General features: G+C 35.1%; 1 protein-coding gene across 2 annotated transcripts; it reads left to right on the forward strand.

Moving 5' to 3' along the window:
• Positions 1–10,530: 10,530 nt before the first annotated feature.
• On the forward strand, positions 10,531–22,834 carry LOC133852515 (uncharacterized). 2 transcript variants are annotated; one of them, XM_062289291.1, is made up of 8 exons: positions 10,531–10,731; positions 10,926–11,007; positions 11,829–11,899; positions 15,695–15,810; positions 18,218–18,354; positions 21,758–21,905; positions 22,002–22,161; positions 22,353–22,834. In XM_062289291.1, exons 3-8 carry the CDS (start codon positions 11,887–11,889, stop codon positions 22,442–22,444), a joined length of 666 nt encoding a protein of 221 aa, XP_062145275.1. In that variant the 5' UTR covers positions 10,531–10,731; positions 10,926–11,007; positions 11,829–11,886; the 3' UTR covers positions 22,445–22,834. The 2 variants fall into 2 exon arrangements, with proteins under 2 accessions (XP_062145275.1, XP_062145270.1); XM_062289286.1 differs by having other exon boundaries at positions 10,535–10,731; positions 18,212–18,354.
• Positions 22,835–26,225: the final 3,391 nt, after the last annotated feature.

Here is a 26,225-nt window from a genome sequence, read left to right on the forward strand (position 1 = left end):
CCACTTTTCCACAAAAGAAAGATAGTGGGTATTTTATGTCTTTCATATTTAGTAAGCTACACGATTTGTTAATGTCTGTCGGAGTTTTTTTTTTTTTTTTAAAAAAAAAAAAAAACCGAAAAAATAACAAATTGATGGGCAAAATGGTGGTTCTTTTTAGCTAGAATGTGAATATTTGTTCGAATTGCTGCTTATTACATGGAGATGGAACGAAATTGCTGGAATCACATAATAAGATGACCTCCTTATCGAATGGGTTTCGTAATAGCCACAATTACTTCTCAATCATGTATATGGGATGAGACTAATTGATCAATTCATGCTTAGTAAATTAAAGCATTAATCCCAACGAGTTAAAAAAAGAACAAATTGTTAGGTCAAGTTTATTGCTGAACATTCCAGTCATGGGGTGCCACGTTAAGAACTAATTAAGATGCGGGACTCATCAGTATTGCAATTCGTGCAAAATGTGTACAGTTTGTACTCCGATTCATTAAATATCATTTTTTTAATGTCGGATTAACCAATTAATTGATGTTTGTTATGTTAAAAATCCATGCGTTATGTCCAACATCCCGGACGGAACCGGGGCTGGGAGCATGGCCCCCCGGTTTTAAAGTTTTATCTGGAAAATATATATATAAAACTAAAAATTAGGCATAGATCTTTGGTTCCTTTTATGAAAAATTTTAGTTTTGTTACTTGTTAGTCTAGACTATTGTTAAAGAATATGGCTTAGAGCATTTTTAGTGAGCTTATCAAATTATCTTTAAATTTTAACTAAATAATCTATTTTGTTATTTTATCTATCACTTTTAATAAACTGCATATACTAAACTCTTTAACTATTTCTCTATTTCAACTAAATATTAATTTTTTATTGGATTTGGTCAACCACTCCTAACAAATGAGGAGAGAGAAAAAAATGAAAAATGAAGTGAAATGAGAGAGAAATGATAAAATATTTAATAGCTATTGAAATTTGTGAGCCAAATTTAAAGTGAAATTCTGATAATAACTAAAATAGAGAGTTTGTTGAAGTAAACTTTTTTGAGTTTTTGACCAAATTTTAGTGAAAATTTTGAAATGGAGAGCTCATAAGGGATGCCCTAAGGTGTGGTAAAAAAACCTATCACATATGTGCTGTAATTTTTTCAACGGTTCAGATTTAGTTTCAAATTTTTTATAAGAAATAGAAAGAATAAAATTAAATCTTGACCGTTAAAAAAACTACAGCACATTATCTAATCCAAATCCATTGTTAAATAACCTATTATTCACACTCTACTGGTCAAAGGTTATTTTGGTTAGTCAAAATGCAAATTTGGGTTAAAATGTAGCTGTATTTGACTAGTTACTTAAGCCTAAAAATTGGTGAATAACTCACCAATGTAAAATATATATATATAACTCCTTATAAGACATGCATATGAATTTGGAATATAGGTGAAAAAATGAATTTGGCTTACCTCATGTAAATTTTGAGAAATGATATAAGCGACTTTTAACCGGCTCCGACCCCTTTTTTCCTCTTTTCAAAAAAAAAAAATACAATTTTATTCACTAAAATGTACTTTTTGATTGTTTTATTTTTCTTTTTTGAATAAAATTATATTTTTTATTGAAAAGAGGGGGGCGATTAAAGGTCCTCCTCTATTATTTCTTGTAAATTTTTTAATGGAGATCTCTTGTTAAAAAATAAATGGACAAGATTGTTTAGAGTGAAAAAATAGGTAGTCTTTTCTTCCGATCTTGCAATCTTGTCAATTCATTTTTTAACATAAAAGCTCCATTATATATATATATATATATATATATATATATATATATATATATATATATAATCTTTGGCTCTTTCCGAAGAGAAATTCTTATTATATCCCTTGTTAGGTCTAGACTATTGTTAATTATAGTTTCAACTACTCAATTTGTGAGCTTCATAAGTAGGGTAACAGGCGTGCAAGTGTCATGTCGACAACTGTGATTGAATAGATCTTTTTTTTCCCTAAGCAAATCATGATTGAATATATGTTAAATTCATGTTTAGTGGACTAAAGAATCAATGCAAACAAATTGAAAACGTATAAGCTTTAGCAACTTTTGTAATCCGTGCAACATTTGTGCAGGTTGTGTGTAAATATCTAGGATTAGAGGCATTTTTGATGAACTAAAAATTGATGGTAATAAGCTGAAATTTGTCAAATCCTGAAAGGTCTCATAATAGAAAAGAGTGGTAGCTAGGTTTAGAGTACTACCAAACCTTCCAATCATGAGACGGCATCTAATCAGACGAGGTTCTACGTGTTTGTCCGGAGGAAATTGACACTTTGAAGAGTATTTTAATTAAACCATACTATAGCGTATAAGGATATCATTTAACTCAAAAGTTGAAGTATTTGGATTTGGATTTGGATCGAATTATACTATTTTAACCACACATTTGTGACATCTTTATAGTATAATATTCAATATTTTTACACTAATACATGTATACTCAACAATTTCATCATCACATATGAGTCTACACCACTTTGCTAGACTCCCCCTCAAATGGAAGAGTTTTTATCAATCCTATGGGCCGCCTAAAGGATTATTTGTGTGTTACGTGGGTTTGTTTGTATTTGTGCTATGAACTTTTTTCCTTTGTTCTAGATACCTTCATTCATGCCTATACTTAGCACATTTATCTAATCTACTACAGAAATTCTCATTTGTGCTCGCGCCATGAACCTTTGTCACTTACTTCAGGGACTCTCATTCATAACGACACCTTGCACCTTTGGGATGGTTCAACATTAGACGCATGCATCCACCACTAGAAAATAGCCCAAAGGGCAAATGGTTACATTACTACATTATCCTCTTATTCACTTAATTCATTTACAATAAGGATGTCCCTTATTTATAGGAGAAATATGGTTGATAGAGATGATAGAAATAAAAGTAATTAAATCTCTAAGATTTGATTATAATCAAAGTAAATTCTAATAAGAAAGATTCTATCAATCTAATCTAAAAAAAGCCATATATTCTAATATAATTGATAAGTAAAAAAGGGGTACACAACCAAAAAATAAAAATAAAAATAAAACAAAGATATTTTGGGAAATCCAACAGTAATAGATTTGAAACTTCAAAGAATGATAGAAGAGTAAAAAAAACAAAAAACAAAAACAAAAAGAAAATGAAAAAGAAAAAAGAAGAAGAAGAAGAAGAAGAAAGAAAAGAAAAGAAAAAAAAGGAAGAAGAAGAAGAAGATAGGAGAGTCCAAGGGACCAAGACAACCTAAACTGGCAGCCTTACCATTTGGGAAAAAGGAAAAGGAAAAGGAAAAAGAGGATGTGTACGAAGTAATCTGTCTATTGTGTTGTCAAAATTCGAAATTATTGGTTGAAGCAACTAGTAGAGTAGTCTAGGGCTGGATTTGGACTCGGATCGACTAGTCCGGCATCAAATCATCTATCAAAATAATTGCTAAGATTGTGATATACGAATGATCCATGTGTACATGGGCCCGCTCATTGGCCCTCAACAAAAGCACCCCCTCTTCCTCTCATTTTCATTTTCGGTAGTTGTTGTCGTGGGATCCGTTTCGTCTAGCAATTTCAAAATGTGCGCTTTAGAAAATATAATAATATTACAAATCACACTTTTGTTTTAATACTGTCTCGTGTCAATTAGCTATTGGATCAGCGATTAAAAAAAAATCTAAAGTTGATTGGCACTGTCACGTCATTAGAATGAGATAGTAGCGGGATAAAAGTATGGTTTTTGACATTAGTCTTCAAAAAATAGCAATTTCAAAATTGTAGTAAATAAAAACGTGATTTTTTTTTAAAAAGCACAATTAAGTGTTTGATAAAATCATAATTTTACTTTTAAAATCGTGTGTTTTTAAAAACGCACTCATTATCTGTAATTTAAAAATATATATATATATATATATATATATATATATATTTTTTTTTTTTCAGATTTTCAAATTGTTATTTTTTTTTCAAATGTACTTCCAAACAAAATATCTTTCAACAAACTCTTAGGCAATTTAATAGGAGGGCAGTTTAGCATCCCATCTGCTATTGTGCGTAGGACACTCAAGTCAGTAGAAGAGTACAAAAAGTCAAATATGAAAGATATGAAGTTAGCAATAGTGGTTAAGAATGGGCCCTATCAACGGTCACATTCTTCCGAAGGCCACTATAAGGTTAATTGGGATTGCAGTGATGGACATATGTAATGGGAGGTTGGGTATAGGCATTGTAGTACGGGATTTTGAAGAGCACTTAATTACAGCTAGAAGTTTGACAAAGATGGCAAACTTCGAGCATGTTACAGCGGAGGCTTTTGCAGCTTACCAGTCAATTGATTTTAGCAAAGATTTTGGCCTTCATTATATAATTTTGGAAGGATATGCGCTATTGGGGATAAAAACCCTAAAATATACAAGTATTAATTAGAGCAGATTTGGTCGACTAGTGAAAGATATACGGACAGTTTTAATTTCTCTCTCTAGTTGGCAGATCAACCACGTTTGTCGCAAGGCTAATTGTGCGACACACATGTTAGCTATAGTTGCCGTTAAACAAGCCAGAAATAACATGTATATGTGACATTGTTTCATTAGAGCAAACTGCTCTAGTTATTTGATTAATGAATAAGATCAATTTTCTTATTTTTTATATTAAAAAAAAAAAAGAAGAAGAAGAAGAAGAAGAAGAGAGAAAGAGGGAGGATTTGCTCTGCCGAATGGAGAAAATATTTTAGACGGGTAAGATACAAATAATTTTCATTTTTATTGAAGGGACTGGTCATGATATGATAATGACTATACTAATTTGTACAAATAGTAAGATGACAAATTCTTTTCATCTTCTTTACAGAGATCGGTGTGCTGTGATAATGACTCTATTTCTTGCTTCCACGGCAATTCGAAACTTTCGTGAAAGTATATATATGGTTTTCCTTTACGATAAACAACATTTTCTTTTTCAAGTTTGTCTGATATATGTTAATTTGATGCACAGCTGGCAGATTGTTCATGTTAGAAAAAACGAAGACGCTGTTGTCCTTGGTTTAACCAAAGCTCGTAAATAAAATTTGAATGGAAGGAATTTTTAATTCGATCTCTAATATTATTTTGTTAGAGCAACATACTCTGTCTTTATTATGTTGAATGAAATCAATTTAAAAAAAAACATAAATAACGATGCCTCTTAAATTTAATCCATTACGAAAAACGACTGATTAAATGTCCCATTCTAATCTAATAAGATGAAGACCACTACTTGACTAAATGCATAGTAAATCATGATGCCAAGGCAAGAGTTGGATGGATGAATATAGAGCAGTAGCTTAGTTATGAAAAGAACTATAGTGATTGATTTCGGAATAATTGCACCACTGATCCTTGGGGTTGGCCTAAATTACGAATCACTCACTGTAGTATAAAAAGTTCATAAAGGGTCCTTACGGTAAATTATAATTACGAATAACTCTCTAAACCCGTTTTTCGTCCACAAAGTTAACAGAATCCATTAGTTTGTCACGTCATATAAATAGCAAGACAACCTCTAAATATCATTTGTATTGTAATCTATTAACGGAATTTGTTTATTTGATGGATGGAAAATGGGTTCAGAAAGTGATTTGTAATTATAGTACTACATGGAGTGATTCGTAATTTAGGCTAACTTGATGCAATTATTTCATTGATTTCCTTTAGCAAAAGACATCCATTAGCTTGTGGGCCAAAATATGTCCTTTTAGGCACTTGATTCTGTTTTTACGGGGCCTTGATGAACTAAGATGTGTAGCAGAATGGACGGTAGAATGGGCCTGAGAATTGAAAAAAATAAAGTGTAATGGCCCTGCTAGCATAGCTCACCGTACTCACCACCGTAAACGGTGATGACTTTTTCTTTTTTCTTTTTCTCTTTCTTTTTTTTCTCCTTTTTAAGGGTTTTTTGCTTTTGAGGTGTGTTGAAATTATATTGATCGAATTTGTTTATTTCTCTCTCTTTAAAATTTGCTCTTCAACAAAAACAAAAACAAACAAAAAAGAAAAGAGAAAATCTATTTAGTATGAGAGCCCTTTTTACAAGAATGGGATGTAAAAATGATATTTTATAGCGTTTAATAAAGAGTTAACACATCATCTAAAAGACTAATTTAGACTAAAATACATTAAGCATGAAAGTACATAACATTTTCCCTTCCAAGAGCCCAACCAGTTTTAAAAAACCATCACCTCCTCAACCCCACCCGTCGCCGGATTCTGTCAACGGCCACCGCCAAATCTACATCGGAACGTGGAGTAGCCAAAAAGGCCAGATCTGGCACTGTTGCCCAGCACCTCGGCCGACCACGATCTCAACCCTGATCCAGACATCGACTCTGGCCACTAGCAAGCTCCCGACACCGCTGGAAACCCACGCACCCTGACCCACCAAACCCAATCCAACAAAGCCCAAGGTCAGATTCAATGGCACAGAGAGAGAGATTCGGCGAGGGAAAGAGATACACAACAAGGGAAAAAGAGATCCGAGGTCTGCCCGAGAGATCCAAGAGACGAAACTCTTTGTCACCGCTCTCGCCGATTTCCGACAGTGTCGTGGGCGGCTTGGCAGTGCTTTCTTCTTTGTCTTAACCCTGACCCACCATTGGTTCAGTCGGATCTATACAAGATCCGTGATCTTCGATATGGGCGAATTTCGACGGTGGCCGGCTCCATGGATTCCGACAGAAGCTTCGGCTGGAAAGGTGGATCCGACAAAGGCAAGGGTCCGTCTGAGATTAGAGATAACATAGATGATTAGGAGATTGTGTGTATTCATGTTTATATTATTTTTATTGTACTTTTTTGTTTTTGATGAGTTGTCAACTTATTATTGGATGTCGTAAAACGAGGGTTTTAAAACCCATAATTATTGAAGGTATTCTCATTTAGTATAACATAATCTGACCCATCCAACTTTACTATGGAGTCAAATATAGGTATTCTAAATAACTTTTCTTTTTTCTAAAACTGAAGAATGAGTGAACACTTGTTTGGAATGAAAAATCTAGTCTTGACAATAGTCGGATGCATTTTTTTTTTTTAAAAAATCTTAAATAAGATAAACCATCCAAATTCACGCTAACTTGATATCCATATATAATTAGTAATTCTAGATGTACATTAAATGTCCATAAAAAAATGAGGTGGCTTTTAAAATAACCATTTGATCAAAATCATCATTTGATCAATCACATGCCCAATAATAATTTTAAAAGCCATTTCATTTTTTTTATGGACACTTGATGAACATTTAATGTACAAATATAATTACTTATATATGACACAACAACTTCTATATTTATGTTTCAAAGTGTCAAGATATCGTGTGGGGGTGGGTGGAATTATAATTTAAGGTTAGGAAGAGGGATAAAACTTAAACAAAACACATTTGAGAGGTAAAAAAACATAATTTTAGGGAGTCTGTTTCATTAAAAAAAATATATAACTTAGAGGTAGTTTGTTAAAAAAATAAAAAAATAAAATTATGGGACCATGTTTAAGCTTATAAGCAATACAGTAACAAGAAATGATCTTTTTACATCTCATGTACATTTTTCATATATCTATTTTATAAATTAATCATTAAATCTGTATGACCCACAAAAACCCATGTGTGATTCTACCTAAGAACGTGCATCTAAATTCTAAACTGATACATGTTTATGTTCAATATCTATTCATATCTATTTTTAATTAAGCAAGAATCTTTTAGTTTTTAGTTTACAATTGTTCTCTAAAAATTTAGAATGCACCTTTACCTTTAATAGTCTTTAATAAAATCGCATATTTTAATATAAAGGTTAGAAAAATAATTTAAAAATAAATGACATAATGATGACATCTACATATAAATAACACTTTGTCAAGAAAAATAAATAAAAATAACCATATAAATAACACCATCTCCCTTCTATCTCTCTCCTGTTTTCCATATAGTTCCTTTTTTTTTTTTTTTCCTAAGCCCCCATTTTTCTCTCCTTGTCTCCACTCTCCTTAACTTTGTAATGTTCGTTAAAATTTGTGTGTGTGTGCGCTTTTTTTTTCCTCTCAAAATAAATATATTAACAAACGAATCAAGACACAAAAATAATTTTACCTTTTTTTATGTTATATTAGAACACTTTTTTTTTTTAAAAAAAAAAAGAAAGAAAAAAAATCCCAAAATATATTAACAAATATATCCAACGGTAACAGATCAAATCGAAAGCTTTGGTATAATTTAACCTTCACATTTTACCTGATACATGAGTTCTACAGGTTGGTTCATATCTCTAGGTTTGTCCCAATAAACTTATTCTTGGTGATCAGTGGTGGAGGGAGACGGGCATCACTCCTTCCTCCTTTGGACATTTGAAAAGCCCCATTGTCCCTCTTTAACACCAACCACACCCCCCCCCCCCCCTCCTCAACAAAAAAAAAAAACCCCTCAATTTCTTTTAAGAAAAATTGCGTATGGTTGGCCTAAATTACAAATCACTCACTGTTGCATAAAAAATAATTATAAGGTCCTTGTTTTTTGTTTGCAAACTTAATAGAAACCGTTAGGTTGCCACGTTAGTCCAATAAAAACGTGACACGTGTCACTTTTAATAAAAAAAATAAAATAAAATTGGGTTTAGGGGGGTGGCTCACAGCTTTCCCCATTGGCTAGGAGTGGCCGTAAAAAAATAAAAAATAAATTGGGGTTTAGGGGATGGCTCGCGGGCCACGCTTGAGCATGGGGTTGGCGGCGAGCCACCCCTAGAGGTGGCACTGGCCACCCCATAGGCCAAGGGTAGCTCGCAAGCCACCCCTCCCAAGGAGGCAACCACCCCCCAAACCTCATTTTTCAATTTTATTTTTTAAATAATAATAAAATTTGAAAGTTTTTAATTTTTAAGATATTAATATATATATTTTTATTTATAGTGACATGTGTCGCGTTTTTATTGGATTGACGTGGTAACCTAACGGTTTCTATTAAATTTGTAGACTGAAAACAATTTCAGGGAATAATTTGTAATTTGCATACTAAAAGAATTTTACAATTATTTTTTATACCACATGAGTGATTTGTAACTTATGCCAACCGGCAACCTCATAGACTAATAGTTCAATTTTTCTTTTATTTTTTAAGAACAAACATTCACAAAGTCTTCTCAAAATATTAACTCCCCCCTCCTTAATTCTCAAAAAATGTGAGAAAAATGCCTTTAGGTTTTTTTTTTTTAATCAAAATTTTTGCCCTAAAAGGTTTTTATAAGCCAAATGATACATTTTTCTAAAATCCGAAGAGTTAAAAAAAAAAAAAAGGTTAAATGATCGAGAGGTACATGTGGTTAGGCACTACATTAAATTGCCTCCTAAGTTTCAAAACACGTCATATGTGGTACCTGTTGTTAATGAAAAAATTTTAGTTGGTACTTCCGTCAATCTTCCGTATATTTATTAACGGACCTCCACGTCACCCATCTTAGAATGCCGACACTTGTCCCGATTGTCATGTGGCCACATATCACATATCACATATCACATATCACACTTATACTTTTAATGCCACGTAAGATGAGAAAAATAATAAAAAATACCTCAATTTTTTTTTTTTTCAAAAAAAGAAAAAAAAAGCGGTGGCCAAAACCACCCCCAAGTGCCTTGGGATTGGCTCGGCCACCCTTGTTTGTCCTTGAGGTGAATTCGGCCACCACAGATCAGCCGGTGTGGGGGGCCCTATATATATATATTGTGGCCTTTCAGGGTGGCCGAACCACCCCTAAGGGTCAATTCTCAATTTTTATTTTTTACTTTTGAAATTGAGATATATATATATATATATATATATATTTTTTTTTTTTTTTCTCATTTACAAGGCATTAAAAGCATAAGTATTATTTGTAATGCGTGGCCACTTGACAACTGAGATAAGTGTTGGCATTCTAAGGTGTGTGACGTGGAGGTCTGTTAAAAAACTAGACGGACGACTAGCGAAAATATTAACTGGGTTTTTTCATTAACGATAGATACCACTTATAACCAGGGGCGGAGCCACACTATGGCTTGGGGGGACTTGGCCCCCCCAGCCAAAGGGCTCCCTCCCCAAAAAAAAAAAAAATCTAAAAAAAAAATAAAAAAAAATTAACTTTTACCCCTATTTTTTAAAAAATTTGTAATTTTGACCCCCCAAATTATTTTTTTTCAATTTGACCCTAAACCTAAAAGCAGGCTCCGCCCCTGCTTATAACACTTTCTAAAATTGAGACGGCGAGTTGCTTAGGACCTAACAACATGTACCTCATAGACATTTAACCATTTTTTTGTTGTTGTTTTCTTATTAGCGGATAGCTCACCGATGATGTGGCCAAAAACATGAAGCGACTCGTAAGCACATGCGCAAGTGCGCAACCGTCAATTTGGAAAGAAAATCTGGAATCTGTCACATTTGAAAAAAAAAAAAAAAAAAAAAAAAAAAAAAAAAAAAAAAAAACCCTAATTGTCTTGCCAAGTTTTTACAGCAACATAAACCACCTCTTGCTCCTTCTCCTTCTCCTTTCTCTTTGCGCACATTCCTATTACGCAAACCCCTGCCCAGAAAAAGAAAAAACCCTTATTACCTTACCGGTTACGGTCCACACATTGAAATTAGGGGTTTTCGGTGCTCCACTCGGATTTGTCGTCCCCCGCAACACACCCGATTCTCGGTAAATCAATTTCTGTATCCGATTTCTCCAAAATCCCTGTTTGTTCCCCTCGGTTTCGTATCAAGAAAATTGTTTCTATCAAAATTTAGAGTCCAATTATATTTAAAGGAATCGATTTTTGCCCAATTTAACACATCTGAACTTTTATTTTTCCTTTCTTTTCGTTTCGTTTTCTGACTTTGTTTTCCTCGCAGGTGCGGGATTATAGAGCGTACCTGAGAACGTAAGAAGAAGCAGCGGCAGAAACCCTAGACTACTACCCACTACAACCACAAGGTGCTCCTTTGAATGTTTTTGAACCTATTGCCCTTATAAATGAGTTTTGAAAGAGGCCGTTAGATGTTGCTTTTCCTTGATATTGGAAAGTAGTACATTTAAAATTTTGAAGCCCGTGAAAGCTTGTGATAGACAATTAGGTATCAATTGATCGGTTTATTAATTTTATTTGAGGAGCTCTTAAATCTAGTGGTCAGAATCGAGGTTCTGCAATTTCTGTTTATGGATATGGAAATTGAGATTCGCGAATAAATACTGGATCAGTGGTGATAAATCTTCTTGTATGTGTAAATATATGTACACATTCATCTATCTATGTATAATACCTAACTTTTTTAGTGTATAACAGAAGCAATTAGAAATCTGAGTAACTTGGCAATACTGGTATATGCATGTTCTGCACTTGCATATTCATCATCAGTCCTTAAAATACTAATGACCTAATTAACTATCACGTGCACCTATTTTTGGGCCAAAAGGCTTCTTGCTTAGTCTAGAGATGATTGCCTTAACCTTGGGCTTCTAGAATTGAGATTTCCTCTCTAACGATGCTACAGATGCAGCATCACATATTTTCTCTTTTGGCTCATATTATATTACATTTTTCACATTCCTCTTTTATCTCTTCTATGTAGTGACTGCTGTTTAGTAAGTTGAGATTGGAAGTCATGGCCTAAGTTAAATTTATACTTAAAAGCATTTAATTGGCATTTCTTTCGAATCAATTTTGTCTCTGATAGAATTTTTATTCTGCACTCAAATTTTTTATTATTTGCTTCTCATGTCTTTTTTTTTTAATGTTTACATCTTTTTGTATGCAGTATCACACTTCGCAAGCTAGTTGCTAATTTGCTTCTATCCACATATTGACACAATTAGATGGAGGACTGGGGTAATTTTTTCCGCTCTAAATTCTGTTTGTGCATGCCATCCAGTTTGTGCACTCTTGTAACTCATATCTGATGGAAGCTTTTTACATTCTCAGAATTGCAGAAGCCCAATTTTCAATCCACACAACTGTGATATATTAGTGGTTCAATTTTACTAATTATTATGATTATTCTTGCTGTTGACACCATCATCATTTTCTTTTTCTTATGATGTGGTATGGTACAAGAATTTTTCCATTCTCCCATTGATTCCATTGTCTTAATGTCGTGTGTGATTTTTTTTTTTGATTCTTTTGCTTACTTGACTGAGATTAGATTATATTATTATTTTTTACTATGGTCTTAATGTCGTGTCTATTTTTTTTTTGATTCTTTTGCTTACTTTTACTATGATCAAGTGATTTCCCAATTTCTTGGGTGCAATTTCCTAAGACTGATACGATTTGCTTGAATCTGTGGGAAGTAGCAATATAATTATGGTGATTAACGTCTTAGTGGTTCTATTGATACAATTGGGCGAAATATTTACTTTATTTTAAAAGTTGCATAATTACTGCAAAGTATAAATATATACTAGTAAAATTGCAGAGAAGTAAAAATATTGTTGTTGTCAAAATTTAATTTATTTATTTTTGTGCTGGTGTTTTCTATTTCTTTTGAATTTTTTCTGCTATTTTGCTATTGGGAAGTTAAAAAATGTGACACCTGATTGATGGACAGTTATGCCAGGGTGACACTCGACTGATGTGTACATTCCTTGCCCCCAATTGAGAAATAGAACTGACTAATCTTGAGTCAAAGGGTCAAGAAACTCAATGCCACTATTCCACCATTCTTGAATGACTTGGAGTTATGCCTTGCTTAAGTCATGATTTGTATTGTAATAATTCCTTGTTAAATTGAATTTTATTGTTTACAACTTATGTGTTTACTTTTGTTTTTTTTTTTTTTAAAGGGAGTAGGTTTCTGTGAGTTAGGTCATCGTGTGTAACTGTTTTTAATGTTGGATTTATGGACTGGTTTAATCTTTAATAGGATTTGTTCTTTGTTAGGTTTGAAATTCCAACAGTCTCTGACAAAATTTTGTTACTTAATAAAAAAAGAAAAAGAAAAAGGCGAACAATTTTCTTTGTTAGAGGGGAGGGAGCTGTTGTGATTTATGGTTCTGATTATCAAGTTGATTAAAATATTGCGAAAGAAGTCATGAAGCTATCCTGAGGCATGCTATATATATGCTCCTAGCTGTGGATGTGGGTTTAGGTGTGAGGTGGGTGTGACTATTGGTGCGGGGCGATGGGTGTGGGTGTGTGGCCATTTATGTGCATGTGTGTGTATTTACCTTCTATGATGTATGTTATATGAATTGGCAAAAGAGGGATGAATGGATTCCAAAACTTCCAGGAGGGTCATGGGAGCACAACCAACAAAAAAAACGTGTTAACTATAGCTGTAGCTAAAAAAAGTTATAATTCAGCGGAAGGGGAGTGATGTACTCTGGTCTATGGACGAAGCATCTTCCTATCACTTCCCTTAGTTTGTGTTTGGAAAATTGCAGAAGATATCAAGGGTTGGTTTGGTAAAACTTTGAGAAGTGTTTTGGGTTTTGGATATTGAAAAGAGTTTTGAAAAAGGTAAAAATTGAGAATTGATTTGGTGGGGACCACATTCAGAACAAGTGTTATATGCACAGACAACCTTGGCGGCCAATGCAGGACCGCTAGACAGATTAGCGGCCACCGAGGTGGCCACCATCATGGGTTAGGCGGGTACTAGTGGCCACCCCACCATCTTCTCTTTTCTTCTTCTTCTTCTTCTTCTTCTTTTTTTATTTTTATTTTTTATTTTTTTTACATATAAGTAGGCAGCCTCCTCCCTGAAAACAATTTACGTACGCAGTCTCCACACCAGAAAAAAAGTGTTTAGTTGTTTTTTTGAGAAGCGTTTTATTTTTTGCAAAGAATTTTGTGGTTTGTTTTGAAAAGTGTTAGTGGTGGGGCCCACATCTGAAAATCCGTTTGGATAGCTGGTATTTTAGAAGAGTTTGCAGCATTTGAGTAGCATATATTGTTTCTCAAAATTTTGGCAAACCCACCTTTAAGTTACCTTGTGATAGCAATTTTGCACTATGCATTCCCATCCTATCTATAAAGTTTATTCATGGTTGGAATCTGTTTTCTTCACTGAGCACAGAACAAAGATTGCCTATGATCGCCTGAGAACTGTAAGAGGTGGCAACAACCTTTGTCTGCGAGTCTTTTCGAATTTTTGAAGTATTTCTGTTCGGATGTATGATGTGAAATTTGCATTAAATTGTTAGAGATCCAATCCAACAATAATTGCAGTTGGTTACAAGCCAAGGCACATAGAGATGTGGGCCATATGTACATCACAATAGAGACCTTGTGTAAGCCTCCTATTCTTCTAAGGTCCAAGCCACTCTGAACTCTAGGGTTCCATGAAGCTTCCCACTATTTACTGAACAAGAGACAGCTTGAAACTTGCTAGTCCATTCTGAAAAAAAATGTCTTGCTTTCTCCTTTGGAACGTCTCCAAATAAATGTCCACTTTCTGAAAGTGGAAGCACTAACTCATTTTTTCTTTACTACCTTTAGCTTTCTCAAAAAGTAGACATGATTCTTATTGAAAGTCATGTCCATAGTGAAGGACATTTCAGGAAGCTCACTATATGTATGTATCTTGATTAACAGTCATGCTCTCTGGAACCAAGACATCTAATTTGGGATGGATGGAGTATTAATTTGTTCACTGGCCATTTACAGAGGATCAGAATACTGCATAACAATATTTGTGTGCCTAAGAGAACTGATTGGATTAGATGAGAGCACCTAGCATAGAGTACAAATTGTTTGTCCGCATTTATGTTAAGGGAAAAAGTGATGCACTATGGCTTTACATTATTTCTGCAACTCTACGGGAGATGGGTGGCGAGCAAACCCAGTTATTTCTGGCTTTTAGGAATCTTTTCAGTGCGGACTTATTCTCACCTCTTTGTCAATCCTTGAGAAGAAACTGATATTCCTTTGGAGGTTCTCAACCATGAGACTTAATTTTTTTTTGAGTGCGCTGCACCATTTAGGCAAGTCATCTTCACTTGTCATGACGACAATCAGTCATGATCTTCTACCATTGTAATCTATGTATTCTGAGCCCGCTACAGAGTCCATAATTGTGAGAATCCACCAGTGAGGTTGGTAATGATCCTTTTTGGCCTTCTCCAAAATATAATTTGTAGGAATAAATGTTGGTTACTAAGAGTAATTACTTGGTAATATATAAGCAAATTTAAAGTGTGACAACTGATAAGCTGGCTAGGATCCCCGAATTGCACTTAAGTTCTGCCATTGTTGCGGAAGTCATGTACCATACTCCTGCATTCAATCAGAGCATTTAAAATGGCTTGATAGTGTTTATACTAATTAAATAGGCGGAATGTCAATTCCCTTTTGAAATTTCCATAGTTGATTACTAAATTTTTTTAAGGTTTAGATGGGACATCATTTATCTCTGCTTCTTTTCAACTTAATATGTTATACTATGAAAGAATGTGTTATGTTGTTAATTGATCCTTCATATTGGCTTCATTTTCACGAAAGGGATTTAAAGAAGTTGTATGCAACAACTGTTTAGTGTTATTTTGTAGAACCTGAGGGGCACGATATAATTAGTCAAGGTTGTTTTTAATTTCTTTCCTCTATATTTGTGTCATGAAGATTATCGTTTGTTTTTCTGTTGGAGTTTGCTGTTTGGTTTTACAAAGGGACATGCTTTTCTTTCAGAGGATGAGCAAATTCCACCCCTTGCGAAGGAGCAACCTAAAAGTAAATGGGACGATGAAGATGCGGATGACAATGATGTGAAGGAATCATGGGAGGATGAAGATGAACTTACTCCGGTATGATTGATAATTAATTATGACCTCTTATCATTTTTTTCACACTTCTGGATGGGAATAGAGGACGTAGTGTTGGTTAATTGATTATATCCCTGGGATGATTCATTGGCTTGATATTGAGGGAATGTTGAGTTTGGATAATGGATTGACAATCTACAGAACCATGGAGATTACATTATTTGTATAATCAGATCCAGTTTATTTTTTGACATTCCTATTTCATCGGTTCAGTTGAAAAGAATACAAGTAATTTCTTGAAAAATCTTTTGCTATTTTGAAGTTTGCTATTTGGAGTAGCATACAGATCATATTGGGAAATGGATAATAATTTTGAGCGATGCCTGTATATTTCTGTTGTATGCGGTGGAGGCTTGGTTCGTGAAGGGACAGAGAATGTCCAGTCATGAAATTTTATGGATTGTCTTGTTCCGAGGGGTCTAATCTATAATTTGTTTGGACTGTTCTCTCTGCTGGTGGATTTGCTATTTATGTCAGATAGTACAGAGTGAAAGTTAAACATTTGAAATTGCATACTGCTTTCAATTCTAAAAGTTCTATACAATCATCTTCCTAGACAATTCCAGTGTTTTGCTTAGAACATAAGTCTATTGGACTAGGGGCTTGAGTATCACTGATGGGTCTGGTTGCAAGATGCGTATCTTTAAAGTTTAGCAGGCGCAAGCATTTTTATTTTCAAAATGTCCAAAATTTGGCCATAATTGTGTCTGGAAGGGAATCATTAGTAGAATAGTTGTATGTGGTGTTTTCCTTGTATACTCTGCATGTACCCACCTGCTCCCAAAATTTGGCCATGGTTGTGTCTGGGAGGGAATCATTAATAGAAGGGGTCTATGTGGTGTTTCTCTTGTATGCTGTACATGTACTAGGCTGCTCTTTTCTTTTTCTTTTTCTTTTTTTTTTCCCATCAAAACAAATAGAAGAAGTGTACAGATGATGATTATTTGCGTGAATGTAATGACACAGGTTTGTGATATAATATGGTCATTTGGTTCACAGAAAAAGGTAAACAGGTTATCTATAATCAGATAAATATTCAAACATTGCTTGCCAAAAAGTTTTTTTTTTTTTTTCTAAAAAAAAAAAAAATTATTTAACATTTTCATTATGTTTGCTTTTAGGGATGGGGTGGGGTGGGGGATCGGTTGGCAGTTTATGAAGCATAATGAAATGACGTTGGAAATGGATCTTCATTTGGGCCAATATACAAAGAGTGATACAAAACCATTAGAGTTCAGCTCAAATTAAATTTGAGTAGTGCAGGCCTCGGGCCTCCCTCTTTGGTAACAAATCATTTGAGTTTGATGGCTTTTCAGTCACTGGTGATATTTCATCCTTTGGAGATGGAATTTGATTCTGATTATGTTTTTTTAATTGAAAGAAACTTCCGTATCATTAGAAATATCGTTTGATAAGGGTTGATAACAGTGAGAATATCTCCTACCTGTTTCTTTTGTTCTGATGATTTAAATTAGAATTAGGCCAGAGTGCCTGATTGGTGAATGGCTACCTGGTTGTCTGTGCTGTTTGGTCCAATTATTGAACTTCTTAGGACTAGCGAAACAACATGCGTGAAGAGAGCCAATGTAGGTGGAGCACTGGCTTTCATATCTGAAGTTCTTTAACTTGAAACTCATGATGCTCAGGGTTTCTGAGACGTCATTAGAATGCCTTCGTTAACTGAAAAACTTCTCTCTCATTTTGTGACCATATCTGCAATGTAGGATAAAACATTTGCTGGGAAAAAAATATGTTTGTTGCTTAGGCTGTTTGACAGAGATCCAACGTTGAACTAGTGACCATGGACATGTTAGTTACTCCTTTTCTTGAACTGGATAATATTCAGGTTGCCTTTCTTTGGACTGCTGCTTTTGTTTCCCCTTTGGAACTTAGTTATCATTATTTTCTTGTTCTTTTTTTCCCTTCTAGCTAGCAAGGTGTTTTTTCTTGTATACTTCCTGTTCACCTAGGACGCCTTACACTTTTTATGATAATTTGATTATATATATATAAAATCAGGTTGCCTGTACCTTTTTGACTCTGCCAGCACCAAGTAACATGGACATAAACAAAAAGATAAATTACGTTGAAGGTGCATATCAATGTTGTCTTGTCAGTACAGTGTCATTATTGCATGAATGCTTCACGTCATATACTGTTCACTTTTTTTTGTAAAAATGTTTTAAGTTACTTAAATTTTCCCAGTATTATGTGCTTCATGGTAAGGTGGATGCATATATTTTATTGGAACACGGATTTGAATTTGCTATTATTCAATTTGGTGTTAGAGCACTGTCACACGGAGTGGCATGCCAATCCCTCATGTTTATGGTGGTTTGCTTGTTCATGTTAATGTGAAATCTGTTTTGTGTATATGTGATAGGATCAGGCACCTGAAGCAAAACCTCCAGCTGAAAAGGCCCCCAAGAAACCCGCAGTGAAACCTGCCGATAAGAAAGGGAAAACTGTTGAATTAGTGAAGGAAGAGCCACTAGATCCTGTAGCCGAAAAACTCCGCCAACAACGGTAATGGTTCAAATACTTCTTTCTGCTAATAAGGGATGCTTTTTTCAGTAGTAGATTAATTTAGGAATATCTGTTCCTCATCTGATGGTTGGTAAATGTTACAAAGAAAAACCATTTAAATTGTGGACCAGCAATATTTATTATTTTGTACTCCATCTGTCTTGAGCATCATCTTCTTTTAATGCTGCATTTGTTCTTTGTATCTGTATTGATTTTGAACTTATCTGCTAGTTTAGTATATCACACTGTTATGGATTAGATTTGATATTTACTTAGATCTGGTTCTGAGGAGCTCAGACTCAAATCAGATTGTAGCTGGTGATGCAAGTTAGTCTCTCTCATCATGCTGCAAGTCTTGTAAACTAACAGCTTTAACCTATTTCCTCTGCCTATTAAGATTGATAATATCCAGAACATGATTTACCTGAAATTGGATGAATTGAGATTTAATTAAGTTTCAAGTGAAGTTTACCACTGAACTGATCCTTATTTGAGCTGTGATCACCGTAGCTTGATTGATGCTTTCTAAATCTTCATGTGTGCAAACAGTGCTAAAGTTGTTAATGTTTGACATGCCTACTTGTTAGAATTGGACATGGCTATTGTATCTAGTGGATCTTTTGCACCTACATTGTTGGGTTTTTATAACAATTTAGGACATTCAATAGGTTAACAATTTTTGGACGAGAAATCACAAAGTCGAGGCATGCCTGTACTTTTTCATAATAAATCCATTTTTGACCTATTGCACCTATATCGTTGGGTTTTTATTGCAATTTAGGACATTCAATAGGTTAATAACTTGTGGACAAGAGATAACAAGGTAGAGGCATGCTTCTACTTTTTCTTAATAATTGCATTTTCATTATGAAAAAGTAGAGGGCTTTGTTTCCCTCACACATGGGATGCTATTCACGATTTAAGTATTAAGTAAAGAAATAAATCATTTTGGTTCACTAAGTCAAGCAAGATTTAAAAGATGTCCACCTTTATGATTTGTATGCTTCTTTGACTGGTTTAGATCTAAATTAATTCCACCAATGTATGTGTGGCCGTAAACAATGTTAATGGGGCGACGCTCACCATAGTTTATGCCATATATAGACAACAAATTATCACTATCATAATAGAGCTGCACTTTTTACCTTAGAGGTTCTACCTGGTGAAATCACATGTTCCCAAACCCCCCCCCCCCCAGTTGATACTACTATTAGTCCTGTGAGTGTTCATGCTACTGAATATCAGTCATGTAATTACTTATAAAAAAATGTATCATATGTAGTGAAGGGAAGGGAAAAAGGTTACGCAATCTTAAATAAAAGATTGTAGGTTTGTGGACTAATTAGGTCACAATGTAGCTTCTCAATCCAAGTTGTGCTTTCAAACCTTCAAATTATTAGTTTTTGGTATACGTGCAACACATTAGATAAAATTAGTTATATCCATCCAGTAAAATAATCATGACTACCCCCACCCCATTTGTGGCATGAGTTGGGTTTTTGTATGCCTCTGTTCTTGGAAAAACAAAAAGTGGCACCTGGAGGGAATCCTAATTGTTGCTTGGAAAAACAAAGACAAAAATGTTGTAGATAATGATATTCTGCAATTTCCTGCTTGGTTGGCTCGAATTTTATAAACTCATGGGCTCAAAACTTAAACTCTAAATATGAAAGAGAAGGGAAAAAAGAACATTTCTAATTCTGATGTATATTTTTTTTTGATAAGTAATTGCAATTTATTCAAAATAAGCGCAGAGCGGCGCAATCCTTTTTTTTTTTGTTAAGTAAGAAAATTTTATAAAAAGCGTAAGGCGCCCCTAAGTACACCGGGAAACCGGGAGTATACACAGGAACAACCAAAGCCAACCCACAAAAAGAAAAACCAAACAAACCCATAAGGAACAATCCTAAAACCCAAAGAAGTCCCCAACAAACACCCAAACCAGCCCCACAAGCACCCCAACCCAACAAAACCCTCAAAAGCCACAAGAAAACCCGATCAACCCACCCAGCCCTACACCATGTGCGCCTTGCCTTTCCTGCGTCGGGAGGAAGCACAAGAATCCCCGTAGTTGATGGAGCTTGCCAAATTCAAAACTTCCCTCCTACCCTTGGACTTTGGGCGCGCTGCCTTAACTCCCCGGTGGAAGTTCTCTTCAATGGCATCCAAAATCACCAAAGATGGGTCCAAACCCTCATCACTTTCCAACTCCCAATCTACAGCCCAATCGGGAGGAAAGACACCCAAAGGGAGAGGGAAATCGTCATCCTCCCATCCCATAACTCATCGCCCTGCTCCTGAGCAATCACCTCCCTTGACGGACCAAAACCCACTGGCCACTTTTGAGATTGGGTCAAACTATCCTCTCCCTTAATGGCGATAGAAGAACTCGAAGCCGCCGGGAAGTATACAAGAGAGCCCATAAAAGGAACGAACATAGAATAATTTAAAAAAATCTACATAAGTAAAAACATTCAAGTTCTGATGGGACTCTATCTAAATATATAACGTATTGAGCAACCGCTCCCGTAGCTCCACCATAGATGTCTCTACATCTTCAAAGAGCCGTGTATTCCGCTCCTGCCAAATACACCACAATAAGCACAAAGGAGCTAACCGCCGAGCTTCTTTAGCACTACCATACCCAATCGCGGCCCCCCAACTATTCAACAACTCCAACACCGTGTGTGGCATAACCCACACTACCCCAAATAAACTAATTCTGATGTGTATTCTTGGATGAGAAACTTCAATTACTTGGTAATCATACATATTAGACTTTTAGTAGGCCTATATTTCTCCAAAGTTACTTGGGATTCAAGTTTGAAGATTCTTTATAATCAAGTTACTACTTCCTGCATTAGACCCACAACAATAAAAACCTAGTACAGTTACCATGTCCATTCCTAGAAAATTATTTAAAACAACTATTAACAAAATGAAACAACAAAGGTGGACAAAAAATAAAAAGAGCACAAATGGTCTATGTAAGACTTATGCACCTGCACTAAACTCTCTTGTCAATTTTTTGGCATCTGAAAGTCACGCATTGACTATCAGCGTTGCCCTTATTCTGATCATGGTGCATAACAGAAGGTGCATGCTGCCCACAGATCTGAGGGGCTTGCTTGACAAGTTTTTGCCTCATGTTTATAGCATGGTCGTCTGTTTCAAATTGTGGCCTTCACTGTATGTTTATTTTCAAATTTTCCAACTAAAGCTTGTTTTTATTCAGTGAGTAAATCTATTAATAGATCAAATACAATTTGTCTGCATGCTTTGATCCCGGCCGACTAAAACTTATGTGCTGATCTCAATAGACAATCTAATATGGAGGATTGTAACCTTTTTGTTTCTGGTATGCTTAGAAGTTTCTTCACTACAACTATATTATTCATCACAGGCTAGTGGAAGAAGCTGATTATAACTCCACTAAAGAGCTGTTTGGTAAGAGAGATGATGAGAAGACCCTTGATAATTTTATTCCCAATTCAGAAAGTGACTTCTTGGAGTATGCAGAGCTCATTTCACATAAGCTCCGACCCTATGAGGTATGTTAAATTGTCTTCCTCTCTTTTGACCAAAGTCAAGAATTTCAAAACGAATTTCTAACTTTGCAAGAATATATGCGCATCCTTTTGCTGCAGAAAAGTTATCATTATATTGGTTTACTCAAGACTGTAATAAGACTATCAATGACTACCATGAAAGCAGCAGATGCAAAAGAGGTTGCATCTTCAGTTTCGGCAATTGCAAATGAAAAGCTAAAAGCAGAGAAGGAAGCCAATGCTGGTAGAAAGAAGACAGGTATGGTTTGTGTACACGAACTTGTGGTTGACAAATGAGAGCATCACACACGGACTTGTACTAAATGAGTTAATCTATGATAAGGGATGGACTTTCACTTTTTTACAATTAATGCCCATGATTGTTCTAAAATGAGGAATTTTTAAACAACCTACAAATTGGTAATGTCAACTGCTTCTCCTTGCTTGCAGGCGCGAAGAAAAAGCAGATCATTGTTGACAAGCCAGATGATGATTTGGCTGTTGATGGCTATGATGTGCTTGATGACTATGATTTCATGTGAGTGAGTGTTTCAGTTCATTCCGCCCAAAGAAATGGGATTCAGCATTTGTTTGGATCGTAAGTAGGGATAAGATCCTCCGGCATCCCCCTTCCCCTCCCCAGAGATTGATATGAGTGCTATTGTTGTATGTTGTCCAATAAGAGACTGCATCCAGAGTGCCTTTTTTTTTTTTTTTTTTTTTTTTTTTTTTTTTTTTTTAATCTTATAATGTTATGGTAAATTTTGTCAGTTTTGGATACTAGATCCACATTTGTCTGCACATACTACATGCCGTGCTTTGCACAAGTCATTCAAGGATCTGGTGATTGGTAATTTGGTGACCGTGTAAAAGTAAAATTACTATTTTTTTTAGATTTTTTTTTGGTTGAAATCCTAGATTTTGTTATCGAACTTTGTGGTTTGGATGAATATGCTGCGTGGTTGAATGCAAATCAAGTGTAAAAGTTGCTTAAATCCATTATACCCGTAAATGTCATCCTTCTGTTCGAACGATTTCTCAACGTTTGAACAATCTTGCCACGATTTGGTGCATACTCTTGATGTGGGATCACCAGAAAGGAATACGTGATAACAACTCTCAAAAGAACGAGGAGGCTCAAGTGGATTCATGACTCGATCCAAGGTTTTGGGAAGAAGTAAAAGAGTATCTAAAATTTCATGGAAAAAGTGGTTCTGGATGTGTCACTAACAACGACAGACAAGCCGAGCAAACCATGCCTCTCTAGAAAGATTTGTGGGATGAATTTAATAGATTGGTATGCAATTTGGATAAGCAAGTCTTTTTAAAAAGAAAAATATTAAGGGTTAATTTTTAATGTCATGTCATTTGATTTACTTAGATAGCATTTCTCTATCAATTTGGGGACAATAAATTGTCAAAACAAAGGCCCATTTCAATTTGGTTGGCCAGCAACAACTTTGGTGAGTCATCACCGGTTTCTTATAGTGTAGCAAAGTGGTGAGAGATAGTGCCTCCACATGAAAAGAGAGGTCTTAGGTTTAGCCGATTTTTAAAGGTAAGGTGTCCTTGTGTAGTCTCTCTATCACCATTTAATAAAAGTAAGTAGTATATCCATCAAAAAAAAAAAATAAAAAAAATTAGTATACAACTTTTATTATAAATTTCTTATAAAATGGTGTGAGTCAACGCAGCGCTTCTCACGGTTACAAATTGATGTGACATTTATCACGTTAGTCACTAAAATATAAATTGTCACATGACAATCTACGTTACACTTATTTCTATAAAATATGAATTATTACGTAAATTTGTAAAATAAACAATAAAATAGACGAAAAAGCTTGTTATCACCTCATACATCGGTTTCCCTTGATATATAACATATGATGAATCAGTTAGCCGGGATCACATGATAGATAATTATTTTAACTATCCCACTCAGATTTTGTTGGTAACCATCTCTCATTGAATTTGCACTGATTCAGTTTTTCTTCTTCTTTGATGAATAAAAGACACGCCATGTTTGTTACAATCTCTCAACAAATAAACTGAATCAATTAGTATTTATCATATGGTGATGATTTAGTATCATTATAGAATTTAGGAGGGTCATGAGTAATGTCTGATGCTAGTGCCTTTCATGTAAGAGAAAAAGTATCCTTTTTCTGCATTTATTTTTTATTTTTTATTTTTTTTCACTTTTGTAGCTCCCCTCAACACCAATGGATTATCATGTACGATTCTCTCTCATACCAAAAATTGATCTTATTTGTCCGAGCGGAGATTCCCCACAATTAAGTTATCTGAATTTTACTAAAACTCCGACAGTCCATAAAAAGGAGGCTGCAAGTCTTACGTGTTCCGAACAGTCTAAGGTATGGAGTCCATTTGCTCGAGACTGGTAAATCTCGCAACCCCGTTTCTTGAATTGCCGTAACCTATAGTTAGAGGATCTAAATCCCTGTTTGGCCAACTAAATGCTGTCCATCGTGAGACCATTGCTGCAGCCCTTTTATTACCATGCTTTCTTTCTTTCCTTGTTTGTCAAACATGCTTTGAGATTTAAATTAGGTACTTTTTCTTTTTAACCAATTCAAGACAGAAATAATAGGGTGGGGGAAAAAAAAAGAGTCCAAAAGTGGAGAAAAGAAAGCACACAAGTAATTTCCATGATCTGCCAAAATTTACCAGATTGGAGTTCACTTTTTCATCGACCAAGAGACATGGAGTAAAAAAGAAGGAAACTGTAGTAATTTTATCTTAACTTCACTTCAAGACAAAAGGAAAAATACATGAAAGGTGTAAGAGATGCATGCCCAGCAGCATTACAAGCTATTACATTCCTCCAAAATTTAGACCAAATCCAACATCCTCCCAACCTTACAGACAGGCTAGCTACCTCGTATGCATCTCTTACATCCCATGTTTTCTAACAGAAACCCAAAAAGGAAACAAAAAAAAATAAAAATGAAGAAGAGTAAGGGCAAAGACGTAAAAAAAGAAAATAAGACATGGTTAAACGAGGAATAAAAGACAATTAGACCTAAAGTTAAAAGGTAAATTCGGACCGTTACCCTCAATTCCCCGCGATGCAATAATAACGCTCTCCCGATTCTGCCTCCTTTCACTAGGCTAGAAACTCAGGAGAGCGCAATTGCAAAGCTTGTTTACTTGTTCTTTTGCCACCAACTTTCACCCGTATTTACAAAAGAACCATTCTCCGCTGCCGTGCTCCCACCCCCGGCCGCCACTATTTCCTCCAATGTCACCACCCCGGTCCACGGAACCCTGCCAGTGGCCACCGCCCATCGTGATGTTTGTTTGCTTGCCTAGAAAAGATCTGGGAGACTCATAAAACTAAAATGAGCTGAAAATTGAAGTGCTAGCTAATTACTAGCTAGTAAGAAAGAGAGACTAGAAAGAGTGTTGAGTATAGGGCTGAGGGGACATTATGGGTCGTATATAAAGGCGAGATTGTAGCTTTTGGTTCAACGTGAGTGGGCTTTTTTTTTTTTTTTTTTTTTTTTCTTTTTAACTTTTCTAATTTGGTATATATTTAATCTATATTTCTTAAAGTGAGGTTGAAATTCTTGGTCCAAGCTCGTTAAGGGCATGTTTGTGGGGAATGCAAATAACTCCACTAACTCGGTTTTCAAGGCTCTTGGAGTTTTCATATTATTCTCATGAAGGTGAAAAAAGAAAGTGCCATTGATGGGGAAAAGTGCTTCACTGAGAGGCCAGGGGGGGCTATCGTTGCAGTTGTGATGAGCTAGCTGATAGCTCTCCATATTTTCCACCAAACCTGCATGAATCTCTAAACGTATACCTAATACCATATCAGTGGGTCATGGTCCATGGACTTGACCCATATCAATTTTCTAGGCCGGATTAAAATATATGTATAAGCATAATATTACATCATTGAATACTGATGATTAAGTGCGTGAAACTATTAAAAGAAAAATGGTTACCATCCAATCAATATCAATGAAGTGAGCAATTCTAATAAGTGAAGTTTCTTGGCCCTAAGAAAGCTGATGTGCCACTTTTAGAGATGGAAGAAGTAGATTTGATCTGATCATAAACGTACTGTGTGTATTTGACAAACCAAACCAAACCCCATTAAGAGAGGTCTTCACAGTAGACTCGCACTTGATGGGGTTTGGTTTTTGTCGGTACACGTGAATTGGTGGGTTGCTTACAGCATACAAAATTCTCATCACTCAGCACAAGACAGGAGTTTTCATGGCCAGCCTTTTAGATTTTATTTCCTTATTATTGAGGCTTGAAAAGATGTAGTGGGGATGTAGGATATGGTGG

This window comes from Alnus glutinosa, chromosome 1 (assembly GCF_958979055.1).
Source record: "Alnus glutinosa chromosome 1, dhAlnGlut1.1, whole genome shotgun sequence".
Lineage (NCBI taxonomy): Eukaryota > Viridiplantae > Streptophyta > Magnoliopsida > Fagales > Betulaceae > Alnus > Alnus glutinosa.